The 20,000-nt window shown below is 31.5% G+C and overlaps 1 protein-coding gene across 50 annotated transcripts in view; it reads left to right on the plus strand.

The window, feature by feature from the left end:
• The window catches only part of LOC144967993 (androglobin-like), a 141,479-nt gene that overhangs the window by 93,731 nt on the left and 27,748 nt on the right, over positions 1 to 20,000 (plus strand). For 15 of the 50 annotated variants that reach the window (XM_078905853.1, XM_078905857.1, XM_078905845.1 and 12 more), the window contains 12 exons: positions 326 to 349; positions 2,932 to 2,988; positions 4,455 to 4,542; positions 5,432 to 5,633; positions 6,275 to 6,338; positions 8,633 to 8,695; positions 13,426 to 13,491; positions 15,703 to 15,733; positions 16,116 to 16,283; positions 18,316 to 18,469; positions 19,268 to 19,382; positions 19,913 to 20,000. The exon at positions 19,913 to 20,000 is cut by the window's right edge and continues 80 nt beyond it. In XM_078905853.1, the coding sequence (XP_078761979.1) occupies positions 326 to 349; positions 2,932 to 2,988; positions 4,455 to 4,542; positions 5,432 to 5,633; positions 6,275 to 6,338; positions 8,633 to 8,695; positions 13,426 to 13,491; positions 15,703 to 15,733; positions 16,116 to 16,283; positions 18,316 to 18,469; positions 19,268 to 19,382; positions 19,913 to 20,000 (1,120 nt within the window). Of the gene's footprint in view, positions 1 to 325; positions 350 to 2,931; positions 2,989 to 4,454; positions 4,543 to 5,431; positions 5,634 to 6,274; positions 6,339 to 7,332; positions 7,366 to 8,632; positions 8,696 to 13,425; positions 13,492 to 15,702; positions 15,734 to 16,115; positions 16,284 to 18,315; positions 18,470 to 19,267; positions 19,383 to 19,912 lie in introns of all 50 variants that reach the window. The other 35 variants (XM_078905850.1, XM_078905855.1, XM_078905854.1 and 32 more) reach the window with 5 other exon arrangements.

Raw genomic sequence — 20,000 nt, forward strand, 5'->3', positions numbered from 1 at the left:
GTGTTGTCTTTATCATATTCCACTGCACTAATAATCATACGTTATTTGTAGAAGAATATCAATTAATCTTGAACATTCTTAAATTAAGTCACTGTACTTTTCAACACATTTTTAAAACATCATAATTGAGACTTTTTTTAAAATGATTTCAAAACTTACTTGTGTCATTTTTTTTTTCACAAGGAAAACATTCAAAGGTTTGATTGTTTAAGAACAATGAAAGACAAGCAAAATGTTTTTATCAGTCATTAAGTGGTTATCTCTGATAGTCATTTTGCATTAATGCCTGATTGTTTTTTTTTCTTTCACTCTTTACAAAAATAAGGTTATATCTGAAGTAAAACTAAAGGTAATACCATCTCAAACATATCAGCGCTTTGTTTATATCTGATGTTTTCTTTTTTTGTTTTTTAAAATTTATTTGGAAAGTCTCCTTTACCGCTAATCAGATTATTCTTTATTTTAACTGTTTCTGTTTTTACGTAAGTGTTGTGATTTGATTTCTGGGTTCTAAAATTATGCTTTGAATTCTACATTTTTGATGCCCGCCGTGTGATTCTATTCCTATATTATTTTGAACTTCTCGTATTTAAAGACGTTTTTATTTATCTTTCTGTGATTCTAATTTATCGTTTTTTTGTTGTTTTTTTATTGGATTATCTCTATTAAGTCAGAAGGGTGATCTTATTGACATATTGAAGAAAATCTTAAATGTGAACTGAAACTAGCCTATGACCTTGACCATTTAAACCACCCTCATTGTAAATATGACAAAGTAGTTAATTGCAGTGTCAACATGGGGTGAAAACAAAGGTATTGACAGATAATACCGACATTACGTCACCAACATGTAGTGGTGTGAACTTTTGGTACTATCGTTAATCTGTGTCTGCTGCATGCAGACTGCACGATGCATGATGGTTCAGGAAAGGTTGGTCAATTTGGTCAAGGCATTGGGGAAGACAGTGTTTTATTTTAATGTGCGTGAAAAAAAAAAGAGATATGATTTTGATTGAGGTTTGTGGAGGAGAGGAAGATGTGATTGCTATGATTTGGATTGAGGTTTGAGGAGGAGAGGAGGATGTGATTGCTATGATTTTGATTGAGGTTTTAGGAGGAAAAGAGCTGGGATTGCTTACTAGGATCAGTGTGCTTAATAGGGATAATTCGATAAATACATATATTTTGTGTGTGTTATTAACATTGTCATACGTTTTGATGCATTGGTAATGTATTACTCCCTGGTCTCTGGATGAATTTTATATTTATACAATTTTGTTTGCCTTCTTTAATTGTTCATCTATTTTTATGAAAATTATTTCCGGAAATTAACCTTTTTAAATGGGATCTAAGGATAAAAACCCTTCGTTTTTAATTTTATCAATAATATCAAAATGCAATAATGTTGATGCCAAGTGATCCTGTAATTTCTTAGTACAGATTTGTGACTTGTGAGTCATAAAAGTAAAATATTCTTGAAGTTACTGCGAAACCAGATAGTGGAAATAAACTCAAGGACCATATTTGCTCTTTGTGCCCGACAGTTTACAAAGCCTCTGATGGAATCAAGTTTTAAGGGCGTACATTAATAGACCAGATGGATAATTCCATCTAACTTGTCTAAAACCACATATTGCTAACTCTATGGCAAATCCTTTTAAAAAAACAATTTTAAACACTTGATTTCAAAAAGTTTTCTTTTTTTGTAATAAGTGTCTCACAGGCGTCATAAATCGTCCTACATGTGAAATGCTTTGAGCACATTTCAATTTTTTCTTGTCTGTTTTTAAAAAAATCTTTTACAGTTATCTCCTGATTTTTAAATTTTTATTTATCTATTTATTTTTATAATTTTAATTTTTCTTTTTTAGGTCAAAAACCTTTTAACTACTATAAATTGCATATCAAAGATCTAAGCTTTTTTCCGCCTTTGTTTCATTCTATTTGCACAAATATAAAATTATTTGGAGAGAATCCTATGGTTTGTACACCGACAACAACAACAACAATAATATAATAATAATAATAATAATAATAATAATAATAATAATAATAATAATAATAATAATAATAATAATAATAATAATAATAATAATAATAATAGTAATAATAATAATGACGATGATGTTGATGTTGATGATGATGATGTTATTTATCATGATTTCATTGACTTTGAGAGTACATCTTTTTTTTTTACCAGTTGGATTCTTCTTCTTTTCGATCCTATTGTTAATTGTTGTGGTTTGAGTTAACTTTAAAATCCTGCTTTTAGTCGTTTCTTTCATTCAGCTCTTGCTTCTTTATCCATTGTTATGTCAGTCAGATTATTTATGCATCAGTAAATACATTTAAAAAATCCAATTTATGCTTTTTCAGTACGCATTTTCATAATTGAATATTTCAAAATCAGCTTGATTTGTGTGTGTGTGTTGATTTTTCTTCTTTTTTGTTTTTTTGTTTTTTGTTGTTGACCTAGTAAGCCTTATCGTTGCTTGCTAAATTTGTTAGAATTGTGCAAATATGTGACTCATGCCTCAAACCAGCATTCCATTGGACGAATGTATTAGGGGCTTTAATATGATTTTCACGTGAAAATTTAGTTTTTGTCACTTTGTTGAGAAACGATTTCAATTTCTCTCAATGAAACATGTAAACATATGTGTATGTTTATCTTACAGCAGTGCTTGCTTCCTAACTTGTCACGTCAAATATTTAAAATTTAACCAAAGTTTCATATTTATGGCTATAATTTCAATTTTTAGCATTGAATCACCCTAACATAATAATAATACCGTTTTGAGGCAGAAGTTCACATATTTGAATTTTTACATATGTTAAACGTTTCTTACATTCATAAATATTTATTGTTTCTTGTTTTTTGATCATGTGTTATACTTTTCTGTTCAATTTTTGTTGATGTTGTTGACACAGGAGGAAGAGTTGCCGAAAGAAAAACCTGGCTCTCCCAAACGTCGTGCTTCTGGCAAGGTCAGAATTTATACTCTAATTTTTTCCAACCTTGATATGCGATTCTTTCATTTTTTTGTATTTATTAAACAAGTTATTTTTATTGTGCCTAATAATGCTACAAGCTTACGAGTAAGTGTTATTGCACGACAAAAGTATAACGAGTTTAGTAAATAATAATGTTAATTATTTTCCTGTTGTAAATGTCCATGTACCTTTTACCTTAAATTTGAAATGTGCAAAATATATATTTTTTGTTATTATTTGTCCTTTTTCATAAATAATGAAATAACTAATCAAATATACCTTTCATGTTTCTTGAAGTCTGTGCTTACAATATATGATTAAATTTTGGTTTTCAGATTAAAAATGGTAATTACTTTTGCACTTCAAGTGCTTGTAGCCAAAAGAGAAGAGAATTGGCCTCTAAATGCCATATATTCAATAGAATAATAAGTATTAGTAAGGCACAATTTTTTTTTGAAGTGAATTTCTTTTACTTAATGTCTCATGGGAAATTTCTAGAATTTTCGATAACAGTTTTGTCCTCATATTACATTGCCATGTAATATTTTTGTATTGACTTTTGGTAACTTTTAAGTTTTAGTCTTACCTTACTATTCGTAACTAGGTACCTTTCAACTATTAAATAGCTTTGTTATTACAGTTGACGGAAGTTATATACATAGTGGACAATGGTTGTAGTGTGTTGGTGTGTGTGTTTGTGTGTGTGTGAGTGAGAGAGAGAGAGAGAGAGAGAGAGAGAGAGAGAGAGAAAGAGAGAGAGAGAGAGAGAGAGAGTGCGGCTATGTGGTCTAGTGGTATGACACTCGCTTTTGGATTGGAAGGTCCTGGGTTCGAGCCTCGCGCTTGGCGCATAGTTGAGTCCTTGGAAAAGGCTCTTTACTCACATTCTCTCACTGTACTCAGGTGTAAAATGAGTACCTGGCCATTAACAGCGTTGTCTTTGTCCGAAAAATTGTAATATCGCCTAACAGACGTCATGTCCCGTCCTACATGTTAAATGTTGCTGTTGACCGGGGACCCCTTGTAAAGTGATTTGAGCACATTTAGTGGATATTGCGCTATATAAAGCTCAATTTTTTAAGAGAGAGGGAGATAAAAGAGAGAGAGAGAGAGAGAGAGAGAGAGAGAGAGAGAGAGAGAGAGAGAGAGAGAGAGAGAGGGGGGGAGGAGTTGATAAGGCATTGCATTAATGACCTGAGGACAGCTCAACTGTCAGCATTTCATTTTTTCTCTCATGAGCTGGATTACACTGCCGGCAGTTTTGCCTTTGAAATAGACCTAGACATTCTTTTTTTTTTTGATTGAGACAATTTTTTTTTTTCATTTGTTGTCTTTGAATTTGAAATTGATTAAAATGATAGCCTCGATATACAAGTTTATTAAGTGATGATGTTACAATTCATTGTGTTTTCTCAAGGTCATGAAATATTATTGAAGTTTGTTTTATCCACTTCCCATAGGATCGTAAAGGCAAGCCTGGATCTGCCTCTAAGGACAGAGGGAGTGCAAAGAGACCAGAGTCACGACAGTCAATTCGAGGAGAAGAGAGTAAGACAGAGAACATAAAAGCCTATGTCCTTTTACATTTTTTTATTTTTAATTGAAAAATTATGTGCCTCTGCGCAACATTGTAAGATGTCGCCTAGTCATTTCCATGAAGGATTATAGTCTTCAAACAAACGTCTGATGTCAACAGGAATCACCCCTGTTGTCCAAAGCGAGCATATGGGGTTAATAATTGTGCCCAAGGAAAAAAATGAAAGAACCTGAAGCAAGGCTTGAATCCAGGATGTCTTAACCACTCGGCCACTTTGCTCCCTCCCCCTTTTTTTCATTAAGGGTGTATGTAAAAATAAAGAGGCGAAAACATACAATTTATCCAGTTTGTTTTCATGGGTTGCATTATATTCACTGCAGATCAATGATACTCCACTTTTATTCACCAACTGATCATTATAATTTGCTATTTTATAAAATACACTTTGCCATTCACACATCATATAAGCAGCCTAACAATATCTGCTGTTTCCCCCTATTGTTAAGAATATTTTTCATCACAGTCAATGGGGTAATTTGTGTAAAATGTAAGGACTTAACATTGACCTCAGAAGTATTGCACTCATTGCCACAGCCACCTACCAACATTACTAACTGAATTTTGCTTTCACAATTTGACCATCCAAAATAACTTACATATGTAAAATGATCGACTGTTTTGCACAGATTTTAATCATTGACCCAGTTTATTTTTTAATCTCACATTGCAAGCTATTTTATTTTAATTTACTAAGGAATGTGGCATTCCTTCTTTGCTTTCTTTAATTTTAGTTGCAACTATTTCGCATCGAGAAATGATTACTTGTCAAGAGTTTTGTGTCATTAAAATGATCTTTTTATTGGCGAACTATTTGTCAAAGATATGGTTATATCAATACAGAAACGCCCAAAAACGAGATCCTTCCACCAGGTGCCCCTCCATTGTCATCTGGAGGTCTGGCACCAGTTGTGAATCCTGTGACTGGTCCTGATGGAGAACCCCTTGCAGATGAGGAGGAACAGGTGCCTGAACCCCCAGTGGACAACAGTCCAAAACCGAAGAAAGCTTGGATGGACTTTGACATCTTCTGTAAATGTTTTAGGTATGAGTGATGAATACTTGCATTTTTTAATCTATTTTTTATCTTCTTTATCTTTTTCTCGTCTTTTTTTTCTTATAATGATAATATGATTCTAATAATGATAATAATAATAATAATAATAATAATAATAATATAATAATAATAATAATAATAATAATAATAATAATAATAAAAATAATAATAGTAATAATATTATTATTATTATTATTATTATTATTATTATTATTATTATTATTATTATTATTATTATTATTATTATTATTATTATTATTATTATTATTATTATTATTATTATTATTATTATTATTATTATTATTATTATTATTATTATTATTATTATTATTATTATTATTATTATTATTATTATTATTATCGAGCCTCAACCGTCTGCAAATATTGGTAATGAATTTTACATAAAATGATTGAATATGTATAATTATAGAAAGAGTCAAAGGTGCCTTTACATTATTGGGTGAACTGTGTAAAAATGGATTTATTGCCTTTTAATAATAAACCTAAAATGTGTTGAAAATGGCATGAAACTGCAAGGTTAAATCTTTTGTTGTTGTTGTTTATTTGTTTATTTGTTTGTTTATTTCAAAATGTCACGCATTGCAAAACTAATTTATCTTTCACGCCAGGACTCTCTACGTTTTCCACAAGTCCAATACATACCTATGTAACCAGAGATATTCAGACCTGAAGGTATTATCAGATTATTAATCTGTATTGTATACCTTTTTCTCCACATTCTTTGCTATGTCTTTTTATGCATTGCCGTGTCAGTTGGTGATCTATTACGGTATCTGTTTTGTGGATTTCTATCTCATTGTAGTCATTAACATTTTTTTTCTTCACTTTTTAAGAACTTTTTTCAATATGTAGGATTGCAATTTACATTATTCATTAGACAAAAATTCAAAAATAAAATGAAAGAAACGCATTTTGTATATGTACATTTATTCGTTGATTTTTTAAAATATTAGTCGTAGAATGGATTAAGTTTTATCTAATAAAAAAAAATTGTTTATTTAAGTAGCTCCTTATTTTTATGTAGAAAATTTATGCAGTATATTTGCATTAATTGTCGACATGTCATATGAAAAGATACCTGTTATTATAATATGTATAAATGTGTGTAGAATTCGAGATATAACTTTTTAGTTCATTAAAAAGACATTGAACATGGATTGATATTACGTTTTTCTTGCATGCCTTGATGAATGCCCATCTGTTAGGAGTCAACGGAGGTGTGTGAAATGTTTATTTAAATTTTGATAAAATCTTAAGGAAGAAGGCCTGTTGTTTTTGTTCATGACCTCTGTTCAAGGTCATTTATACGTTAGAAATTTGAAGTTACACACTTTTCACAAATCACTTGTTCACAAATATTGATTAAGTGGATTCTTATTCATCATTGCATTCTGTCTCACATTTTTAGTTTGTTATTATTTTTTAAGGTTGACATTGTCACATCCCATAGAACCAGGTAATAAGGCAGACCCTTAAAAAATAATTTGATATAATACTGAAAATGTATGCTTACTCGTCGATGAAAATTTAATTGATTGAAAACGTAGTAGCGAAAAGATAATATTAGCATCGTTATTTCTAAAGATGATTGGAAAAGACTTGGAAAGAGATACTAAAATGTCTGAACTCATCATGTAAAAGTTATTCATGTAACTTCGTTTTTCAGATGTTTAAGGACCACTCCGTCAACCACTTGTGTGTTAGTTAACTCTTGCTCTTTTTCCTGATATACAAAATATTTTTTTTTTCAATTTGACTAGGAATAGCTTTTCCTACTTGGCTGATTTTGCTGTGTGTTTGTGTGTTTATATTTATGGGCCGAATTGTGACTCTTCGAATGGTTGCTTTTTGATATGAAATCAAACTGTTTACTTGCAGCACGTAATATATTTAGTACTTGTATAAGTGCTCAATGCAATTGCCCCTGGTAGGCTCCAGACTGAAACACGATTATGTCAAGTAATGCGTGAAGTTGAGACATCAAAATAAACCCTCTGCTAATCCCTCTCTCTCTCTCTCTCTCTCTCTCTCTCTCTCTCTCTCTCTCTCTCTCTCTCTCTCTCTCTCTCTCTCTTTCTCTCTTCTTCCCTCTCTCTGCGCATGTCGAAAAAGACACTAAAAGTGGAATTTCATTGTATTTTCATGACAATTAGATGTACATGTTGAGTTTCTGATATTGAAAGCTTTTGGTGCCTTTCTATCATTGGCCATGTCTCAGCTATCAGTTTTTCCTTATTGTGACAAAAGTACGCCGGTAAATGATTGATAGTTTTTTTCCTAAGTAAGATGAAATCATATTAAATTGCAGTTTTAGATAAACTTGATTTATGTTGTTTACTTGTGGAATTCAGATCAATGCTATTATAATCAATTTATGCTTTCAGGGTCACATCTAGTTGTAGATTTTTTTTTTTCACAAAAAGGAAATTTGTTTACAAATATTTATGGATTTTTAAAAATTATTTTTTTCGCTTAGCTGAGTTGAGATCTATTTATCTGAAACATGAAATGATATTTTAAAGAAGAAACTGAAATATCAAGTTTAATTTTAATGTCATTTATTTTTCAAATGCCCAAAATAAACAAACCCGCATTATTATATATTTATTTTCGAATGCTATACAGTCAAGACATTCATGGAATTTGGCAAATGCCTTTTTAATTAAAATCATTCACCCAATATTCTTCTTATCATACACATGAATTAGTTTGCTTACTAACACTTTTTTTCTTTTGTTTTTTTGCCTGTGTATTATATGCACCCAATTACATGCATTTGTATGTTTGATTCCTTAGATACCACTTTTTCATTTTAGTTGTGTTTGTGTGGGAGTGAAGGGGGGGGGGGGGGTTATTGTGTGATGAAGAAATCTTAAATGTACTTTATGTGTTGTTTTTTTTAATGGCCCTATGACTAATTTATTCCAATGGAATCAATACAAACTTTCTTTAATTTCACGGTATAGAAAGTTGACAAGAGCCAGCACCACTCTAATCACCATCACCAACATCATCAACAGCACCACCAGGTTTGCTCATGTCTGAAGTGCCATTTTATTGAGTCAAAAGTCAAGCCTGACTGTTGTGTTAATGTTTTTTACAGACCTGCCTACTTGAACATTTAAAAATTCATAATTTTTAGGAGATAAAAATTGTAGTCGCAAAAGTTAATTTTTAAATCAACAATTTACCCTCACAAGAATTAAATAACACTTCAAAATCCCTAGAATTATGGTGTCTGGTAGCAACTTTCATTTCCTTGTTTTAATGACTTAGAGCCGTGACCATGAAGTTCTGAAATTGTAGGCAGGTCTGCTGTTTATCAACTTTTTAATTAGTCTGAGAAAATAAAGGAATTAAAAATAGAGTCAGGAACCGGAAGTCTGATAATACAAAAGAAATCAATTTCAAAATGACCAACATCTTATGGTAGTTCAGCTATACGGTGTTTGTAGCATCTGGATTTACATCTGACCATGTAGCCTAACGTATTTTAGTATAATTTTGAGTAAAAATATGAAAACAAAAATCACTATTGCATATTTTTTTTATCACGCAAAATGCTTACATGTTTTAGGTATTTTTAAAGCGTTTTCAATATAAATTAAGATATAGGCTAGACTGGTTTGTGTCTTTTTTCATTTTGTTTAAAATTAGATTTAAAAGTACCACACAGTCATGGCTTATGTCTTTTGACTCATTTAGAATGGCTGCAATCTATTTCAACCTCAATGGAAATAATGTCCCGGATGTAACTCGTATATTCATTTGTTTAATCCACTCTTGTCCTTTCCCAAACCTCTTCATTAATAACACTCAACAGATCTGCCTCATATTTGTATTTAAAAAGAAAAAAAAAAGAACCAAAGTTGAAAATTGTCGTATTGCATGACTGTTATTTTTAACATGCTAACTGTATGTATGATTTCAAAGACTTCAATTGTTGGCCCATTGAATTTCCTTAGTTGTCTGTGCTATTCGTTTAATTTTATTTGAAACATTTTTAGTTCTGATAATGCCTTTATGACGTTTGCCAAAGCAGCTTGAACTCAGAAGCGCATACTAATTCAATCTAAATAACAATGATTAGCAATATCGCTATTTAGCTAATTAAATCGTAATGTGAGAGATATTATTTGTGATTATGACTTGATTTTCAAACACTCACTGCCAATGCCATTCACTTCCTTTTTCGAACTTTTTTTTCATTCTTTTAAGTACCAGTTCGTGTTACCTTTGGTATTTAAAAAAAATATAGATCTATATGGTATTCATTGTTGATTTAAGGGAAAAGAAATCCACTTTTTAAATCCTTTGTGTCAAAGTTTTATCATTATATTTTGTATTATAATCTGATGTATATTCCTAAGATATTTATGTAATGAATAATTGATTAACTCATTGAAGAGGCGTCAAACAAATACATACAACAGGCTAAGTTATACTTGATTACACATCGGACATTTATCCTATGGGGTTTTCTTTTCTTTTCATTTTTTTTTTTATTTTTTTTTTTTTTTATTTTTTTGCTATCATGGAGCCTTTTTAATTGTTATGAAAGTGAAAAATAAGTGAATATTGACCACAATTACGAACCTAAATTTAACTGTTTTCTGTGAAAAACGGTGTCCTTGAAGCAGAGTTACAATCTTATTAATGTATTTTCTTGGAGGATAGTTCAAAAGAAGACAATATGATTTATTGTTTTTCCACCGAATCCAGATAAGAAGGTAATGAAGAAGAAGACAGGTGTACTGCGTACTTATGGATGGATTTGACGTGAAATGAACAGTGGTGATAACGAAAAGTGCAAGAAGTAGTGCTCAAACAATAACATCTTGAATGAAACGCAGATGATTTATACACAGAATTATTATTTTACCGCAAAGCTGAGATCATCATCTTTTAAATGAAAAAAAAAACATAACAAAAAACAAACAAACAACAGAACAATATTCATTTAAAGAACTTTTAAAATCCCAGATATGTGAAAAATGTCCAAAATCTTGCGTCCCCTAGGGTATCACACTGGCCATAACACTGTGTCTTCAATGTTAATAGATTTGTGACCCTCTAATATATATGTTGATGTTTAGCTAAATTTGAATAGTCTTTGATGCAACCATTTGATTGTTATTATATTATGTAATGGCTCTTTATCATACACTAATGTTTTAACCAGAGAACAAACTGGTGATACTGGAATTTTATCCCATACCAATATTACATCGCTCAATTAGTAAAATATTTTGAATAAAAGTACAATATGCCTAATTGGATCTGAAATGTTCTAGTCAAATTGCTGCTGTTGGGAGGCTCTCCACAAATTGTTGTAACATCCGAATAAACCAGCTAGTGCAATTTAATACAGCCTCTCTTTATATGTTTTAGCAAATGTTATGTGGATTCAACGTTAAAAGTCCTTTTTGCATTTCCCCAAGTTTTTGATTAGTCATACTGTTCGCAGTAAATAGATTATCACTACAAATTATGAGATGGTAGACGATGGCATTCTTTCATTAGGTTTAATTATTATTTTATGTAGTCTCTGATGTAAAGAATAAGCGAAGAATGCATCATAAAAATCCAATGAAAACATGTGAGCTGTGCTTTCTGAATTTACTCTTAATTCACTCATCAACTGTATTTCTATTGTTACTCCTCGGGTGTGTTATAACAAGTCAATGTCCATTTTGCATGTTAAATAGAACTAGTCAAGGTCCATCCTTCTTTGCTTATGTTAGAATTGAGTAAAGAATTAGGAAACTAAGAAATATCAGCTAGACCTAATGTAGTTCATGTAAGTAGCAAAAAATGTCAAATGTAAACATGGTGGCTGGTCATCAGTTGTTTTGTCTTATTTTTTCATATCAGAGTATTAGGCTATCAAAAAAAAACAAATTGCGACTGCGATATAAGAGACAAGAAGATTCAGATATAATCTCCCTCCCCCAAAATAATGATCCTCTTTTTCCAATAAAGATGTGAAAAAGTTTGTATAAAACAGCGCCAGACAAAGAAGAGAGAAGAAAAATACAAGGAAAAAAAAAACATCCCAAAAAAATCATCCTGCCTCGGGGCAAGCTGATTTTTTGGGGATTTTTGTTTGTTTGTATTGTTCTTTTTGCTTTGTCTGGCGCTGCTTCATACACACTTTTTCATATCTTTATCTTACACAAATGTCTTCTCCCTTATTTATCACTCTTTTTTTTCAATGAAACGATCACTTAATTTGTAATAATATTGCAATTTACATCCTTTGCTATTCGATCTAGTTAACTTGCTTTACCAATTACCAGTATGTATTGTACTGTTATATATGTGTTACAATCATTGTATACTTATATGATTTACAACTTGATATTTTGACCTAACATTTAATCTCCTGAGTTCATTTTAAATCTGGATGCGAACCATTTAATATTGTTATTTACTTTCTGCCTTTTCTGTATTGTGATGAATTGTTTTATTTCATTTTTTCGTTTTTGTCATTCTAAATTTTATTGAAAAACGTCTATATTTGGTAAAAACTTAGTAATCGTAATAACGTTAACTTCTTAAATTTTAAAATCAAAAGCTAGCTCACTTTCTTTTTAAATTTCTTTACTTTATTTGTCCTTGACACCAACCTATTGTCGAACACTAACTTTATTTTGTTCAATTATAATGATTACTTATTTATTTATTATCTAGTCGGTAAGGGGGTTCATGAAACATTCATGAAACTCTTTGCTGGTTTTGTTTGTTTGTTTTGTTTTGATTTTATTTTCTTTGCTTACTTAAGCATCATTTCGTTTTGCATATTAAAAAAAAAGTTTCATCGCCATTTTTTTATTAAAAAGTTATTTCTCGTCATATTTTTAGGCTCAATGACAGAAATAACTAAGTGCATTATATATTCAAGACTGATTATAATATTGGAATTTGCAATATTCCCTTTTATTTATTGTTAAATTGATGTAATATTATTAGCACTCCCACCTCAATGTACATTTTCTTCATAAAATTCCAATTTTATAACTGAGGTAGAATTATAAATTAAAGTCAATGTATCAGACTTCTTAAAATACTATGTTAAATCTTATATGATTCGGTGTATATTTTGTGGTGCTGTAGTTGTTATGCAATTATACCAGTAATTTGTGGGACATAAAAATACTATCTTTTTCATATCCGTGTACTTTTTTCAGATTTTCAATTACATTTTGATTTTTATTGTTGTGTCATATATAATATATTTTAAGTATTAGTGGTGATCATGTATTTTATGTATCCTCTCCATACATCAAATGTTTTTCTTTTAAATGTTTCTAAAAATGTTGATGGTATTAATATTTGAATTCTTCTATGGGTCATTTAAATCGAAATAGATAAAACCTAATCCTCCTTCTCTTTCAATCAATCAAATAATTCAAAATGTTTCCCTATCACAAATGCATAATGTCAGTTTGTTGAGTCAATTAGAAAAGATATAATCTAGTGTTTGTACTTTCAAATGTATAAGAAATTAATCATTTTAAAATGGCATCATAATTTATGACTTAACTCAATTCTGTTTGTTTTCTTTTGTCCAAAATATCCATTCATTTTGTTTTATCCACATATAAGAGACGTAAAATCCAGTGAAATGCAATTTCAGTTTTGTTGTACTTACTCCTTTTGATGTTACCGACTTATTATGATGAATTACCATGAGAAAAAGATACATGTGATGTTTACTTTATGCATTCATATTAACTGTTTTCTATTCTTTTCACAGAGTGTAACTCCTTCGGCAAATACAGCTCCAAGCAAAGCCGAGAAGAAGCCTCCCCAACATACCTCTGTAGGTCTTTTGTTGTCTTTAAAAGTATAAATACGAGGATTGTACAAAAATAAGGTGAAAATGCTCACATCTCAGGAAGTAATGAATATTTTAAAAGGGGGTATCGCACAAAAACTCCAAATGTACAATGCTCCACATTCACGCCACCCTTGATCATCGGGGATTCTTTGAAAAGCACAACAAACACTATGGTTGCCATTTCAGAGTGGGTCAAAGATGAAGTTTGGGCCGTCATTGGAATTGTGACTGCAAAGGGGAACAACCCATCTCAAATTAACTCTGAATTAGTGACTGTTTATGATAATGATGTGAGGAGTCAAAAAGAAACAAAAAAAACAAAGAAAAGAAAAACATGACACCCCCCCCCCCCCCCCCCCCCCCCCCCAAAAAAAAAACAAAAAAACATAAAAAAACATTTTAAAAAACCCAAAAACCATGGTATAACAGTGGAGCAAAGTTTTTCAGATAAAAAATAAAATTTAAAGACGATCCACATCCATGAGGGCCACCTAACCTCGATGACAGAAGCTGACACGGGATGGGTTGGCAAACTTATCCATGAGGATAGACATATTTATGTGCAAGATTATGCCTGAACACTAAAGCTATAAAATGCATAGAAAAGTTGTTCAATAATGTGACACATGTGAAAGTTTTATTCAATCAAAACAAGATATTCTAATTTGTATACATTTTTTTTAAATCCATGAATTAACAGTGCTCAACTTTTGGTAAATGAGCTATTTATAAAATGATCTAAGTGTAATTAAATTCAACTTGTGAATAATTTGGCCCCCACTGACATAGTGCTATACTGATCTGTCCCAGCGAGATGGTTCGACTCTCTTGAAACATTCACTACCTACTCTATATTGTAGAAGTTTTATAGAACTACACTTGGATTATTTTATAATCTAATTTGTTGCTATTTTCACCTTATTTCTTGTACACCTCACATATATCTTGAGCTTCCTTTTTTGTAATTTTTTAAATGCTGAATTTAATAAATGTAGATGTGTCTATCCCAAGGTGTTTTCCACATACAAACATCAATTAGCTGGCATAAATACAGTGATCCTTCTTCCTTAACTTTACTTGGTCTCTTACAAAACTAAAGTAAAGTTAAACAGACACTGGGGATTGTCCTATTTAGGTCAACAACATTTTGGAAGGTTGTCTTGCTTTTGCCAAATTTAAAGAGAATCAACTAATCATTTACCATTGGGTGAAAAAAAAAGGGGGGGGGGGGAGTGTCAAACTGACATTGAAAAAATAGCCAGGGGTTAACCACTGCACCACTTTTTGACATGTAACATTTAGCAAAATTAAAATTGATTTGCAATGATGACTGTTGATGATGATGATGCTGCTGCTGATGATGATGATAAGGGGGAGGAGGAGGATTATGATGACTGTTCACCTAATTCTATCAAACTCGATCTGTGATTATTTCTTGTCATTTTACTGTAAATACCTGTTAATTTTATTCTGTAAATGAATTGTGTATTATATGAAAGATATTTCACTATGATTTGTTTTTGGTCTAAGGAGTATGCGCTTCCAGATGACTTTAATGCAAATAAAGCTGACGACAATACCCAGCACATTTCCGCGACAGTGATAATGGTATCCTACCTCAGTTCTCAAAATTGGAAAAGACTTAATGTGTTCAAATCTGTTTCGATGATCTTTTAAAAGTTCTCTTTGTGGGTTTGTTTTTATTTTGATTTGATTTGTTTTCCGGATTTCATTTTTTCCTCCCCCTCCCCTTTTTTTTCAGTTTAAAATTTTGTTTGCTTATTGATTATTCTTTATTCATGAACAAGTGGAGCTAGGCAGAAGAGTCATGAGGATTTAATGAATAATGTTCAAAAAGTTAACCTAAAACTTTTCATGTAGTTTTTACTTAGACCTCCGTGTACATTCAAATACAATCATTTGTGCCCCTCCCTGTTAAAGGTTTGTTAAGTAACAAATGTAACAAAGAAATATATATAAAATAAATACAAAGAGTCCATTCTACAAGTAATCGTAATATTAAATGCTTTATGCCATTTGAAAGTGTATTCCATTTATAGGTCTTATGGTTTTTCTGTGTATCATTGTTATTTAATTTAGAAAATAAGGTTTCTCTTTATCATAAGTCTGTTAGATTCATTCAAACTTTCTAAGACTAATGAATTATCTTTAAATATTATTTTTTCTCTCTAGGCTCCAAGTGATGGATCTCCATTCTATTTATGTATCCTTTTACTGTTACTGTGATACAATAACTAAACTTTTTTTAAAATGGCATCACCACGACAACGACACCGTCATCATCATCATCATCATCATCATCATCATCATCATCATCATCATCATCATCATCATCAGCATCATCATCATCATCATCATCATTATCATCATCATCACTATCAGTGTCATCCTCATTGTCATCATCATCAACATCATCATCATCATCATCATCATCATCATCATCATCATCATCATCAGCATCATCATCATCATCATCATCAGCCGCAGCAGCAGCAACGCAATCTTTAATCTCTTTATCATAAGCAGCAAGCCACCACCACCTTTGTTGTTATATTTCAATAAAATCTCCTTGACTACTGATCCAGTTGTGGATAATTTGGCCCCCACCGACATCGTGGTGTCCTACTCTGTCCTAGCGAGATGGTTCGACCCGCCTCTCCCACCTGTGGAGGAGAAGAAGTCTCTCTCCCAAATCAAACAGGGTAAAGACAAGGATGGCGACAAGGACGGGACTAACGCATCTATTAGTCTTGGTAAGTACAGAACAATGTAAATGAAGTAGATAAATATCAACTCAACATATGCGACTTCCTGTCGCAATTTGGTATTATGTCGAGGTGAAACAGAGGTCCAAAACTGAAATTAAATTTAAAGTATGTAATCAATTTTAAAAACGTTTTTGATTTTTTCTTGATTAAGGTCAATCGACTTTTATAATTGAAATTCAAATACAATTTTTAGTGTTTGCTTCACCTATTCACAAAGTCTTATAGAGATTATATAAATATATATATATATATATATTATATATATATATATATATATATATATATATATATATATATATATATATATATATATAATAGATAGATATAAATACCATTCTTTTAAATGGTTTAAAATGTGATCTTTGACACAGTTTGTAAAACAGTGAATGCCACTGGTGTTTTCTTTGTAAGAAAAAGCGGTTTTAGTGTATTTGTGTGTGTGAGAGAGAGATTGTACTTGTGTGTGTAAGTGTGTGTGTGTGTGTGTGTGTGTTTGTGTGCGTGTGTATTAAGGTGTTGCTTCATAAGCGTTCCTAGAGCAAGTATAGATCATCCATCAAACACATAAATGATGACATTGTCACTCAGGTTACAGAACAGTATCTTATCTTCTCCTGCTTATAAACTATTGATACTCTAATTAGCCCATACATATAACCAATATGAGATGTTGTGCTTTCAGTTTAGATTGTTGTTGTTGACTCGTATTAGGTATCGTTTCCATGCCGTTTTACTTTGATCATATAGAATGTAAACGAACTGACACTTAGTATAGAATACATGCATTCTTATTTATTTCCTCTCCACCCAAACGTTTGTTTCCTTCTCACATTCTGTAACACAGATCGTTCACTACAAAGTAAGCAATATTCATGGGTAACCTTAATGTTATCTCAAATAAACTCTTGTTATGTTGTGTTATTTATTTCTTTACATTTTTTCGTATTTGTTGTTTTTCTAATAATTATGTTCAATTCATCTTTTACTCTTTTTATTCTACTCTTGTATTTCATTATTATAACAAAGTTTTCTTCTTTATTTATAATAATTGATATACATGTAATTATATCTAGAATTAATCAATTATTGGCCAAATCAGATATAGAGCAACAATAAATGTAGAAGAAGATTTGTGATTTTATATCATATTGTAATGTGAATACAAAAAATCGTTTGGTTTTTAATGGGTTTTTTTTTTGGGTAGGGGGGGGGGTTGCTTGTAGACAATTCTTTCATTGTTAAAAAAGTTATCAAATTGGATGTCCGAAATCGTTTATTGTCATTATTTTCGAAAATTCCACACTGCCCTATATCTAAATGATTTAAAATGACTTCCTCCCCCAACCCTCGCCATTTTCATTATTCCCATAACATCCATGTGGCTACATGATAAATGAAAACTGAGAAAGTTACAAGGACAAAAAAAATATAACAATATTGAGCTATATGGATCAACTTGACTTTTTAGCTGAGATTTTAACAATAAATGAATAAAATCTATTCTTTCTAAAGGGTCTAGGCCATGGGAAGACTGGAATAATCCAGGCGTCAGCCGCAATGCGATGCAAAGTTGGCTAGGGTGAGGTGACTTGCTCAAGGCCACACTGTGGTGGGTGGATAGTCAAACTCGGTACCTTTTGGATACGAAGCAAAGACAATACCACAGAGCCACGCTGCCTCCTATCAACTTTCTTAAAAGAGAATTATTATATTGATTTTATCCTTATTGCTTTGCTTATTAAAATTGCACTACAGAAGCTGTAAGGATGTAGGGTTTATACTGGTTTTTTATTTTTATTTTGCGTTTTAAAATTTAACAGGCAAAGTTTACTTTTACTCAGATGTCAGAAATATCAGATGTTTTACTTGATATGTCAGATGTTAACATTCTCACCAACGAGACCAGAAACAGCAAATTGTAAACTGCTGAGTCTTAACTCAACAGAAATAAGGTGCCATTTGCTGTCATACTTTAAAATCAATGTAAATTCATGGTTTGTTGTATCTTTTATTTCAGAATCTGTCGCTGGAGAGCAGAAGCCACCACCACCGGTCACTCCTGGCACTCTTGTAGCTGAACCATATTCGTGGAAGAGTCTTGTCACTGGACAACCTATACTCAGACTTAGAACCACTGGCACCAAATCAGCTGTGCTTAGCTTACCTCCAGGGTATGGGCCTGCATCTTGTGTGTCATTTAAAAAAATCTAATTTTAGTTAAAGATTATATGATTATATAGCACTATATGGTCAGCATAACACCTTTTTTTGACGCAAATAATGAGAGGATACATAATAATTTCTCTCTCTCTCTCTCTCTCTCTCTCTCTCTCTCTCTATATATATATATATATATATATATATATATATATATATATATATATATATATATATATATATATATATATATATTTATATATATATATATTATATATATATATATATATATATATATATATATATATATATATATCTCCCTCTCTTATTCTCTCTCTTTCTTTCTTTCTTTCTTTCTTTCTCTCTCTCTATCTCTCCCTCCCCCCCCTCTCTCTCTCTCTCTCTCTCTCTCTCTCTCTTTCTTTCTTTCTCTCTATCTCTCTCCCTCTCTCTCTCTATCTCTCTCTCTCTCTCTCTCTCTCTCTCTCTCTCTCTCTCTCTCTCTCTCTCTCTCTCTCTTTCTCTCAGAGGTGCATGCATGTCCAAGGTTTTGCAGTCATCATGAAATTTATCACTCCCACATGTTTCTGTCTGTCAGTGATTTAGTCAGTGGTGGTCTTTTTGTTGATTCAAGTTTACAGTGTAAATATGTATAGGTGAAACATTTCGCTTAGGTATTAACTGTGTCTTTACTTTTGAACGTCTTCAAACATTTAATTAGATTATAAAATGATTATAGTTTTACAAGCCCAATAAACTCTAGAATCCACTGTATTATTTTATATATATTTATGAATGTTTCAATCCCTCAGCCGTCACGTTCTTCGCTTCATAATGACATCATCTCTAGGCCATCACATTCACATGTGCTCTACTGTCAACTTTGTCTTTGGAGATGAGGAGACCGTCATGCCACAACTTACCAATGTAGGATATTTATTGGGATAGCATTTCTTTCTAATTTTACTTTTAATCATGACATGACTATTTATGATAAAATCGAGATGAGAGAGAGAGAGAGAGAGAGAGAGAGAGAGAGAGAGAGAGAGGAGGTATATTACATTGAATATACTGGAATGTATTTAGTTTACATATCTATACCATAAGTCATGACTATTTATAACAATAATGAGATGAGAGAGAAAGTAGAGCAGAGCAGAGAGAGAGAGAGAGAGGGAGAGAGAGAGAGAGAGAGAGAGAGTGTGTGTGTGTGTGTGTGTGTATGTGTTAAAAGTATGTATCAACAATGCAACTACTAAATAAAAGTGCATTGCTTTTCTGCTTCTTTATCTGAGTCGTAATCTATATGATTTCTCGTCTAGAATGATTATGACAATTATATTTTACATTGTTTGTTTCCTGTAATCATTGATTCTATGTAATATAAAGGCAGTTAAGATATTATAAAATGCATCTTAGGAAATGATTGATCAAATTTTTCAATAAATCTTTTTCAGGAGAGTTGTCGTTTCCGTGACAACGCCACACAGATCATCAACAATCTTGGTAAATGTATTACAACCTTCTCAGATCCAGAACACTTCA

This window comes from Berghia stephanieae, chromosome 3 (genome assembly GCF_034508935.2).
Source record: "Berghia stephanieae isolate SIO BIC M18660-M18661 chromosome 3, UCSD_Bste_1.3, whole genome shotgun sequence".
Lineage (NCBI taxonomy): Eukaryota > Metazoa > Mollusca > Gastropoda > Nudibranchia > Aeolidiidae > Berghia > Berghia stephanieae.